Source organism: Mustela erminea, chromosome 4, assembly GCF_009829155.1.
Source record: "Mustela erminea isolate mMusErm1 chromosome 4, mMusErm1.Pri, whole genome shotgun sequence".
In the NCBI taxonomy this organism is placed as follows: Eukaryota; Metazoa; Chordata; class Mammalia; order Carnivora; family Mustelidae; genus Mustela; species Mustela erminea.
The window spans coordinates 71,004,071-71,016,751 of NC_045617.1; the positions used below are offsets into that span (position 1 = coordinate 71,004,071).

At 33.9% G+C, this 12,681-nt stretch overlaps 1 protein-coding gene across 2 annotated transcripts in view; it reads left to right on the forward strand.

The window, feature by feature from the left end:
- Positions 1 to 12,681, forward strand: part of TMEM244 (transmembrane protein 244) — a 69,377-nt gene that overhangs the window by 17,558 nt on the left and 39,138 nt on the right. The window contains exons 4-5 of one of the 2 annotated variants that reach the window (XM_032338342.1): positions 3,454 to 3,579; positions 5,131 to 5,278. In XM_032338342.1, the coding sequence (XP_032194233.1) occupies positions 3,454 to 3,579; positions 5,131 to 5,189 (185 nt within the window). In that variant the 3' untranslated portion in view covers positions 5,190 to 5,278. Of the gene's footprint in view, positions 1 to 3,453; positions 3,580 to 5,130; positions 5,279 to 12,681 lie in introns of those variants that run through there. The other variant, XM_032338343.1, reaches the window with a different exon arrangement.

The window sequence follows — 12,681 nt, forward strand, 5'->3', positions numbered from 1 at the left end:
CAAAATATTTTTTGTTTTGTAAAAATTTACAACATATCAAGCCTTTTTCTCAGCCATCTGTATCTTATATCTGACTTCAAAAATTAATGTGGAAAAATGCCATCCCAAATTTTAAAGTGGCTATTTCTGAAAGATGGGATAGAATGGAGTAGTGGAATAAATGAATAGAATTATTATAGGAATTTCTGTTTGGTGATCTTGTACGTATATTTTTTGTACATTAAATATTTTTCAAAGAAGACCGATTTAATATATTGATATAGAGAAATGCTCATGAGATATGGCATGGAAAATGAAGATGACGATAGTGTTTGTGTAGTGTAATTATTCATTTTTGTAGAACGGAGTAAAATACATGGTGTCAGTGGTAAGAAATCTGGAGAATTATGCAACAAACTGTTATCTCCCAGCTGGGATGACAGAGGACTTTCATTTTCTGCTTTGTACATTTCTGCTTAGTTTGGTTTTTCTTTCCAAAGTAGGGGGGAAATGTTCCAAAGGAAAAGTAATATGTGAGAGTATACTAAGAAAAAATTTATCTCTTTAAAATTCATAATATTGGTTAAAAATAATTATTAATTAATACCTACTGTATTCATAAATCTTATATGTTAATAATAACAGCTACTTGTATTGAATATATGTCAAACATACTTGTTTGGGGGGATTCATGGTGAGTTCATCCCATCTTTAGAAAAATGAGATTTTAATGTTATTTCCATTATAAAATAATACACATAAATTAATGAAAGCTTATAAAATACCCACAAGTAGAGAGTAGAAAAAGAAGAAATTCAATCACAAACTTACTTTCTAAACAAAATTATTCTTAACAGTCTATCAAATTTCTTCCTACTCTTTTTTTTAATAAATTGTGGACTTTTTAAACATTACAATTCTTTAGAAAACCACTGGACTTTTTTTTTGGAACAAATATGCAAATGTACAAAATTGCCTCAAGCCAGAGAAACCAGATTTTTGAATATGACTTGCACAGGAAACTTGGTCAGTTAAAATTACTGAATTCAAATTAAAAAGCTTTAGAACAACCTCCTCAAATGGGTAACCTTGTTTGGTACTATTATCAATTGAATTTTAGATAGACAAGGAATATGTTAGGAAAAAGAGACTTTCATTCTAATGAGACACAAGAGGTCTAACAGTCCATCTTAAGTTTCTCTTTATGTGCTTTCCTATTGAAGATAGAATTAACTTATTTTCTATCAAAACTGTCCACAGTTGATAAGGGAATAGTCACAGTAAAGAGTTAAGTAAGAGCTATATGTGTGTTTTTTGGGAGGGGATTGAAAACTCAACTGTTAGTATTTAATTCTTGCCTTTGGGTCAGTCCATGAAAGATAGGAATGACACAGCTTATTGGAAAGGCTGTGTTTTTACATAGTGGAGATTAGTGAAGATCCCAGGATGTCTGGCACAGTTTATATTCTTCTCTCCTCTCACAAAACACTAACATTTGTACAAAGATATCAATAAAGCCTTAGCCCATTAGATCTTTAATTTTGGGCTTGGGGAGATAACTGCCATAACTCTTCAAAGTTGTTACTTTGAGAATTTAGACTTTAATCTCAGAGATAAAGTGTAAGAGTAATCTCAGAGCCTTGGACATGTAGTTAGGGTCAAGTTTCTTGTCTGTTTCAATGATTTTCATCACCCAGGAGAATAGGTTTAGCAAGGACACTGGAAAGTTTAAGTCTAGTTAAGACATTTTGATTACTAATATCTTTCCTTTGCATGGCAGAAAATAGGCTACAAATTGCTTTCATTTCAAATTAAAATCCTCCCAACAATTTCTTGAGGTAGATAAGAAAGCACTCCACTTCCCAATTATAGAGAAAAAAACAAGACTGACCCAGAGGTTAAAATTGTACTCAAGGTTTTATAACTCCTAAGCTCAAAGGCAAGACTATAACACTGGTATCCTGACTTTAAATTTTGTATTACTTCTTTTAAATCATGCTTTCTTTCATATTATAAACAAAGCATAAGCCTTTTTCATCAATATATGCAAATACAGCTTGTTCAAGACTAAAATCAATGTCTTCAAGCAGCTGTGAGTTAACCTATAAAATCTGTCAATCCTGATAAAACAGGCATCTCCATTTCCCTATAATAATCTGGAGGCTCTGTGAGCCACTGATAGTGGTAGAAGTGGAAACGTGTTGGGAAGTGGTGTCAGTTTGAAACAGCAATGGAGTTCCTTCCACAGCTTCAATTTTAGGGAACAGGACATGCTGAACCGAACTTTCTTCCCATATGATAAAAAAGAAGTTGGTATGAATTCTCCCTCCAACTTTTTGAAACCCGGTAAGTAAAATTAAATCAAATTGAGGAGCAGTAACTGTAAGGCTTTTCAAAAGGATGGCACTTGGGACTTGCTCCTTGTTAGTGCCTAGCTCAGCACAAAACAATCACTGGTTTGCTGGTTAATAAAATTATTTATGCACAAAAGGATAGAATATTATTATTTTACCTCTTGCTTTGAAAAATGGAGAGTTTGCCTGTCTAGATTCGTTGATCCCTGAATTATAAGAATATACTAATCATTTGCTGCATTATTATTAAAAAAAGAAAGGTGATTTTTACAGAAAGTCAAGTCATTACAAAGGGACCTTGATAGTATGCCACATATGTATCTTGCACATGTTTGATGGGTCTCTCCTTTGAAACCACGATAGTCTTAAAGATCCATATCAAAGCCAAGACGTTAAACATTGACCCTTCACATGTTCAAGGCTCTTAGAGATTTGTGGTCCTTACCTGTAAGTTACTAGCTCTTGATACATGTTGTGGAGACCACTCTGAGACAACTGAGTGGATTTAGAAGAGTGTCTCCATCCACACAACTCATTTTTGAGGCTTCCTTTCATCCAGGGTTATTCATTATGTGTCCCAGATGACTATCTGAACATGCCGCTTTGTTATAAAGACACAAAGGAACTCGTTTCCAAGAAAGGCAATAATTGGGACCAAAGAAATGTTAAAAGTCATTGAATTCTTACATTTCTTTTTTCATTTCTGAAAACTCAGAACTGAATTTTTCATTAGTTTTTAATATAGCTTAAATAGAGTGTTGCAAATCCAATTACAGACCAGCATGTATTGGTTACATAGCAACTTTTCTTTATTGTATTTACCTTTAAATTGATAAGTACATAAACAATGAATCTTGGAACACTGAAAAAATAAAATTTTTAAAAAATGGTAAATACAGAGAATGTGAAACAAATTATATACTGTAATTTTTCTGTGAGTCAAAGGATTATTAAGGGACAGAATATGTTAAAAAGTTCTTATCCGAATTTGGGGGTTGTTAAGAGATGGGATATTTTGGAAATTCTTATCAAAATTTCTTTGCACAATCTTACTAATTGTGTTTCAGAACTGTTAGTTTCTCTAAGTCCCAAATAATTATATTCCTTATTCTATTTGCAGTTCTTCTAGTCTCAACACAAGTCACCTACTTTGTTTGCGGATTGCTCTTCATTCTAGTTGTAGAAGAATGGGTCTGGGATTATGCTGTTTCAGTAACTATTCTCCATGTTGTCATCACTTCCGCTGGTAAGCAAAATAAAATAAACAAAGAAAATATGTTAAATCTGATTTTGTACCTAAATTGCTTCACAAGAGTAAAACTTGTTAGCATAGTGTCCTCTGATGGCTTAATCATCAAAACTGATGCTAGCTCTTCCCTCCCTCCCCACCCTTCTCCCCAGCTAAGTTCTATACTTCCTGGGAGAGGTTTTGATTGGCTGCATCTTCCGATTCAAAACTGTACTGAATGTAGATGTTTCCTATTCTTCTCTCATGTTCGACTTGTCATCAGCTTGTACACAGTTTGCCTCCATTCGGAATACTTTTCTTCCAGAACCTTCCTTGAGGCAGAAATTGACCAAAGACTGGGAACTGGACCCCAAGGAAACCCATACTGGCAGGCTTGCGAACTTTCCAACAATAGTTATTTTACCAAGAATACTATGTTCTTAAACAAGGGGTTTTATTTCTTCCTGCGATCTTTGGAGTCAAAGGAAAATGGATTCAAATTCCAATCCTACCTTTTTATGAAGTGTGTAGTCTTAAGGGAAGTCACAGCATCATTCACATTAGTTGCCTCCTCTATGAAGCAGGGAGACCTAGGGACATTTCCATGAGAATGAGAAATTGTCTGACATAGTGTCTAAGCAGATCATAATTACTCAGTAAATGACAGTTTAATCCATTCTTTCATTCATCTATTCAAAACTTACTCTTCTGTCATGACTTTTCTCCCTTCCTATCTTCCATTATTTAAAAAAAAAAAACGGTACTAGTCAAATGATGGGTGGGAATCAACCACAAGCTAAAATTAAATGTTACTTTTATTTATTAGCAACTTAAATTACTCTTTTTTTTTCAGTGCTGTGGTCTACTTATGACTTCATCAGTCTTCAATTTAAGAATACACAATTTCCCAATGAATTATTATATCCTAGCATCACTATTATTAGAGAATTCTCGTGCACCAATCTCCTTGTCCCCAGACACACACTCCCTTTTAGTAACTTTCAGAACTACTAAACCCCATATCTCAATTTCTCTATTTTACTTTGGGACTAAGTTTACATGAAAGACGACCATGGGATATTTGCAAAAGGGCTCTGAGGCATAGGGTGGCTGAATCTTCAAGGTTGAGACAAGGTATAGGTTTCAGACCCAGAAAAGTTACAAGGTAATTGTTTAACACATGGCACATAGAAAATACTTAATAAATACAGCTAAATAGAGTTCAGAGTGAAGTGGCTCAGAACTCCAGAGAAAGTCAGGTGTTGAGAATTCGGGATGGCCTTAGGATTATCTGTTATATAACACTCAAATCAATTCTGTGAGTTGACCCAAGAACCTGACAATTCATAACATCCTAACATCTCCTAGAGGAGGAGTTTCAGGTATCTTATTTAATAAATGACTTTGTAAACTATGATCTAAGTATAGCTTTGGGGTTAGCTGATTTCATGAATGTGAAAAAAATTTCTGTCATGTGGATATGATCTGACAAAACAAATATTTCTTCATGTGTAAAAAATAATGCATTTAAAAAAATGAACAACACCTTCTTTTTTTTTTCTTTTCCAGTTATGTTGGAATTCCCCTTGACATCACATTGGTGGGCTGCTTTAGGTATAGACACATGATATCCAAATATATTATACACGTATGTGTATATATTATTCTCAGCATAAGATTTATATGGAAAGTGGGAGCATCAAAATATTTTTATGTGAGTCAGGTAATTGGACTAGAAGACTGCTCAAATAAATAAAAATAAAATAAAATAAAATATATTTTAATTCTACAATTATAGGGAATAAAACACAATATATATTTGTGACATATTCTTTTGGTTCTCTTTCAACATGAATAATGTTACTATTTTTACGGCAGCACTATTTAATTTCATTTACTTTTTTCTCCCCACAAGTGGAACAACTGAATTCATCAATTATACATCTAGTAACAAAACTAACCAAGTTGAAGTGGACTTTTCTAAAGCTTTTTCTTTAGCTTAAGCTAGGTATTGACCACAGATATTTTTACATTTCCCCTTTTCAGTAAATTTAGCAGTAGTTTTTATTTAAGTATTGTCAAGCTTAATGATGAGAAATGGAAAGGCAACATTTCACCACATTGTTTTCCTGAAAGTTAAGTTATCTGTTTAATAGGTCAGTATTATTTATATTACTCATTAGCTCCCTTCACTACAGGTTAATGTTCTACTTCCCTTACATATACATAAGTCTTAGTGTGTACTCTTCTTTTTTTTTTTTTAAGATTTTATTTATTTATTTGACAGAGAGAGATCACAAGTAGGCAGAGAGGCAGGCAGAGAGAGAGAGAGGAGGAAGCAGACTCCCTGCTGAGCAGAGAGCCCGATGCGGGACTCGATCCCAGGAACCTGAGATCATGACCTGAGCCGAAGGCAGCGGCTTAACCCACAAAGCCACCCAGGTGCCCGTGTGTACTCTTCTCTAATATTGTTTGGTTCATACAGGAAACACATGTAGAATGTACTGATATTTTATTTTGCATGATGCTTTCCAAAATGCACATTTTTAATGAATCAGAAAGAAGATACCTGAAAGACAGGTTACCAGTATAAGTAGAAATGAAAACAACTTATCCCTTGGATTTTCCTCACAATACCACAAAATTTACTAAGCCCTAGGCAATTCAGTCACCTAGCACATGCCACCTTGATGACAAGGAGAGTTGGTGTTGGCATACTGGAGTGGCCACTACAATTTGCTAAAATAGTTTGGTCACTATTTCGGCTTTAAGAACTAGGGTTAGATTACACAAAAAAGGGGTTGGCAAATGATGTTTGAGGTAAGCTTCTTTGATTTTCTTTGAGTCAAAAAATTTAGATACAAAATAATAGTGACTAAATATATTGGACATTTTATCTCCTGGTTTCACACTGGATGTACACGTTTGTGTGAGGAAATTGTGCAGTCTTGCCAAGCCTCTGATCCACTAGGGGCTCTTACCTCAGGGACCTTTACCTTTCATGGGAGTTATACTGTTACTGCCACACAAGGAATAACAGATTTATGAAAGCCCTGTTAGGCTGGATGAATATTTTAAAAAAAGGAGAATCATTGGGCCAATGAAGTCAGAGCTAAAGGTGTTCTCATACAACCAAACAGCCCAGGTAGGTAGACTTCTGTATTCAAAATCTTTTAGAGGAGAGCATATCTTCCTTTTATAATTAGAGAGAAAATACTTTATGAAATATTTTTAAATACAACAACACAAACAAATGGCATGTCTGAAGAGCTAAAAGAATTGAGAATTGTAAAACTGTTGGCATGTGCTTTGACTCCATTGCCTTTGAATTTCTGAGTTTTAAGCGCTCCTTACTATTAATTTGACAGAACCACGCATCTATTCCCTGAAGGAAGTTTTGAATTTCAACAATTTATCAGCACAGAATATATACCTACTGTCTCTTAGCTGAATCTATAAACTACCCTCTTTCAAATGCTGTGTCAGTTTCAGGAACATTATTTTAGTCATGACAATTGTTCTTATTCATAATCTCACCAATGAATTATTCATTATTGGTAGTTAACCAAAACTCCCCTTTCATTACTTGCAGGATCCGGCTTAATTTCAATGATATGTGGAGGCCAGGCTTTTGCATACTGTTTGTTCAAAGACAACTTTATCTATCCAGATCTGGATGAGTTTTAACAGAACAGCTGAATTAATTTGCCTCAGAATTTCTATATTATTATATACATTGTGTTGGAGTTAAATTGTATTTTTTGTTCACACCTATATTCAAGATTGAATTTATTCTAGATCCTTGATAACTATAAAAAGAAAAAGAGATGTTAATGGAGAGCAGAAGAATCCTAGTAAGGTATTCATAAGCCAAATGTTGCCAATTCATAAAAGGCAGTGTTTACCAAAGTGCTCTCCATAAAACACTAGTTCTGTAGTATGTTAATAGTACCATGCAAGGTGGTACTAGAAAGTTGCTTGTTTAAGTATATTGTGGATTCCTGGGTTTACGTAAAACAGACATTTATTTTGGGACCTCTCAGAATCTTTAACATACTGTTATGAACAGGGCATCTCAAAGCTGTGCACCATTTCTCAGATGTATTTGACCCAGGGACACACTTAGAAAATGCTGATGTATCCTGTGGAAGGTATAACATAGAAGAAAGTGGAGTTAAAATGATTACAAATCTCTATAAGCAGAATTAGATTCTATTACTGTCGCACTGTCTTTGTTTCTCTGGTAGCACATTGCTTGTAAAGTTATTACCTTTTAAAAAATATTCGTGTCTCTTTCTTTCCTCAGATTGTGTTCTTATGACAAAGTGCTTCTCAGAATTTAGTATGCATTTGAATCACCTGGAAATCTTGTTACTATGCAGATTTTGGTTTATGCAGAAGGGCTGGGAAGGAGCCGAAAATTCTGTATATCTTTTTTTCCTTTTTTTAAGATTTATTTATTTATTTTAGAAAGACAGAGAGAGAGAGAGAGTGGGAGAGCTTATAGAGGGAGAGACAGAGGAAAAGGAAGAAAATCCTCAAGCTGAGTATGGAGCCTAGTGCAGCCAAAATGAAGAGCTGGGCACTTAACTGACTGAGCCACCCAGGTGCCCCTAAAATTCTGTATATCTAATAATTCCTGGAAAATGCCTGTGCTGTTGGTCCATGGGCCACAGTTGAAGTAAAAGGTCTAAGTGGTTGGACCAGATATTTTTTAAGGTTGTATAGCTCTGTACTGCCAGTCCTATGTTTATTCAATAAATGCTTGTTGAATTAGATTAAAAATGAGGCGAGTTACACTTACTTAATTGTTTTAAATATTTACCACTTTTAAATGTAGGTAAAATACCTTTTGATATAGAAGAAGTGCATACCATGTTTACAACTAAAATATAAATATAGGAAAAAGGATAGGAAAATAACATACACCACTTCCCCTCCATCCATATATTTCCACATACTAACATTTTGGGAAACAATTAAAAACTAAATTAAACCAGCTCTGGAATTTTTTCCTAGATGACTCTTTTTACTCTAAAATCTATTTCTCTTGGGTTGCCTAGCTGGTTCATTTGGAGAGCATGTGACTCTTGATCTTGGGGTTGGGTGTAGGATTACCTAAAAATAAAATCTTTTAAAAAAAGATCTATGTCTTCCATAAAGATTTGCATCCAACTAATGAAAAATGTCAAGCTAATTATATATATTCCAGACAACCTTCCAAAAACAACTTTGTGTTGATCAGTTACTGGTTAGATAATTCAAACCAATTCATGCATATGTAAATATGAATATAATGATACTTTCTTCCTTGCTTCTTTCTCATATTTACTTATTTCCACAAAGTTTTGTCTTCCATACATTATTCTCAATCTTCCCATTATTCTCTTCCAAAATATTTAGTCATAGAAGTAACAAGATGTGTAGCTCATCTAAATCAAACGATTATAAATTCCTATTATTAATAGAGACTTTCATCTTTAAAGGAAGGCAGCATAGGATAGCTATGAACAGGTCAGCATTATGATCTTTGATTCTTCAATTAAAACCCCACCAACAGCATGCAGAAAAGAGTATCTTCTTATATATATAACAAAACTCAATCCTGCTCTCTGAAAAATACAAATATCAAACAGTGAATCACTGATGAGAAAGTCTGACCCTATAGAAACTCACACATGGAAGAAATTTGCAGAAACATTAAAACTGCCTAAGTAAATTTGATAATTAAAAAAAGATTTGGTTGATTAAGTACTTTTTAATATATTGAGAATTAAGTTACACTAGTAAATTAGAATAACAATCTCTCCAGACTCCGAAGACCATAATATCTTGTCATTCTGTAGTGTAGCTTAATTAGCATGTTTATTTCTAGGATTAGGAATCCATCTGCTCAGGTAATTACTATTGTGTGAATCCTTCTCTTTATTTTTTTTCCTCCTGATCACAAGAATAATCTGTGGTTTTCTTCTCTTACTCATTAAAATGATTACCATTATCTATTTGATGACACAACTTGACACACAAAAATTAAAAATATAGAGTACATATTTTAGCTTAAATATATTGTATATCAGACACAGCAACTAAATATCCACTTTAGCTTTTATTGCTTTGAACTCTATATTAATTCAAAGACCAAGAGTCATGCCCACATAACATACTTTTCCAGTGTCCCTCACAGAATCATAAGAAGGTGAAATCCTACCCAGAAATTACTTAAATATTTTTTAAAAGGTAATACTTTTATGTCATGCATAACCTTTCCATGAACATCCTTTACAGTTATTACACCACTGTGGTATAATGTAAATCAATTTGCATATTCTTTTAATAATGTTTTACTTTAAAGAATTATTTTCCAAATGAATGAACAATATCTTTACCTTTGCTGATAAAGATCCCAAAATATACATAAATAAGGACTATTTTCATAGTTCTAGTGTAAAGATTACTCTGATCTACAATTTAATTGGCTTTGTAAAGCCAATGTACCCTAGCAGCTGAATTGATAATTTCAAAAGCTGTTTGCTATCACTCTAAATCTATAGGGACTAACATAACATAATAAAAAAATAAATAAATCTATGAGGATTATTTTACAGAAATGCAAATGGGGCACCTGCGTGGCTCAGCTGGTTAAGCATCTGACTCTTGATTTAAGCTCAGGTCATGAGTTCAGGGTCACGATCTCAGGGTCAGGGTTTCAATGTCATGAGATTGAGCTCCATGTCAGGCTCTGCACTGGCCATGGAGTCTGCTTAAGATTCTCTCTCTCCCTCTGCCCTTCTCCTCCTCTCTCCCTCACCATAAGTAAGTAAGTAAGTAAATAAATAAATAAATTCATTTATTTAAAGAAATACAAACATATATACTATGAGATAGAGAATTTTATGACAAACATCTTAAGGAAAAACAAAGGCATTTCCTAAAGTTGTTGCTCCATAAACCTTGGAAACCTGAATTGCTAGGTAAATAAATCTGTAACAAGAGCATCATAGATATGGTTGTGGTAAAATCTCAGAAAAGGGTAGAAAGTTTGGTTCATATGAAGATAATGTAATTCTTCTATGGAAATTTTCTACTACATAAAAAAGGCTTCATAAAAGATGCAAAAATGTGAGAATGTTTCACATTTTTAATAGAGGAAAATAAAGTTACAAATTTTCCAAGTATTATGGTTTACTTATCTTAGTGTATTCTTTTATATTTTCTTTTATCCTCTCTAAATATTCTGGTACTTCAGTAACAAGAGGACCAAAGCATCCTTAAAAACACAGTTAATTACGAACTGTGTCTCCTTTTGATGAAGAATATTCACTTTCTCCCATATGACCAATAATTCAAACAGGAAGGAATTAAAAATATTACTCCAATAATTACCTTAAATTAAACCTGCACAAAGTGTCAGTTTGTTAATCTAGCTGGTATCATAGTTATTTAAAACTGAGCTCATTATCACTTATTATTCCTGTATATCTCTTATATCTCATATATTAGCACTCTTAGAAATTATCATGTAGTATATTATTTATTGTTAAAAATAGGAAAATATAAAAGGTTGAAGGAAGAAAATAAAGATAATTCATAATCTCAATTCAGAATTTGGTGTGTGTGTGTATGTGTGTGTAATATAGGTGAATAAAAACTTTTATATAGCCATTTATTTTTTTTTAATTTTATTTATTTGAGTTAGAGAGAGAACATGAGTGGGGTGGGGGAGAGAAGGAGAGAGAGAAGCAGACCCCCTGCCAAGAAGGGAGCCCAACACAGGGCTAGATCCAAAGACCCAGGGATCCTGAGCTGAGCTGAAAGCAGTCGCTTAACTGACTGAGCCACCCAAGTGCCCCAACAGCCGTTTCTTTATTATCAATGCTTAAGTTCTTTTTTTTTTTTTTGATGCTTAAGTTCTATATAATTCTCTTTCACATTGAGTAAATAGGTAGACTTTCACTTGCATTCACAGTATTTTGTTAAATTGGGTCACTAGAAGTGAAATTATTAGGTCATATGGTATAAATGTCTTTAAATTACTGAAAAATATCTCCAAATTGCCTTTCAGAAAGTCTGAACTTATTTATTCTCCCACCAAAAGCCCTATTTTACTAACTCCTCCAACTAACTCCTCCAACACAAAAATTGTCATTTTTATACTTTTAATATATGTCTATTTTCCTCTACTCCTACACAGTCCGTATTTGACTATAGTCCCAATTTTGATGTACTCCTCCAATTCCAAAATTTTCATTTTTACACTATTTAGTATATGCCTACTAAAATGATATTTTTACAGTGCATATCAATGCTTCAGTTATTACAACAAAATTATTTCTATCATTGAGATCTAAATTAAGATAATCAGTAAACCAATTCCAATTTAGAGGAATTTCATTTAATCCTACTTTTGGAGTAGCCTTTAACAACCAATATAGATCAAATGTCTGCTGGGTACAGGACACCAGTTACACAGCTATCTCTCCTTTCCTCTAACCAGACCACAAATATTTTGCTAGGTCTTGGGATTGTCATGCTTGGCACTAGAAGGGATCAAATGAAGCACAGGTAAAGCAACATACTTAGCACTTGTTATGTTTTTAACTGTTGTTGAGTAGATGACAGCCCAAAGAAGAGGAGATTTAAGCTGTTTGATGGCAGGGATATGGCTGGTTCAATGTCCTATAGCCAGCAACTAGAATAGGGTTGGGGACGTATCAGACATATCATGTGCACATAAATATTTGTTAAATGAGAAGAAAAAAACAAGTTCATTTCAAATTAGTTGCATGTTGGAAGACTTTGGGAACGTGTCCAACACCGGCACACCTGGGGTGGGATTGATCAATGTACTGATCCAGCCAAAGTCTTTAGTGTCAAAAGGAAAAGACGTCCACAGATTGCCCTTGGAGAAAGAGGATACCCAGTAGCAAGAAAATAAAATGTTTAAGCTGAACATAATTGGACACATTACACCCTCATCAGACTCATGTTAGAGCAGACTCAGAAAAACATTTTCAACTCCCAAGGTATTGGTGAGTAATGTGTATTTTATACGAGATTTGGGGAGGAGGTGGAGAAGAGGGCTGTGTGTCACTCACCACAGCACTCTTACTCATCCCCTTG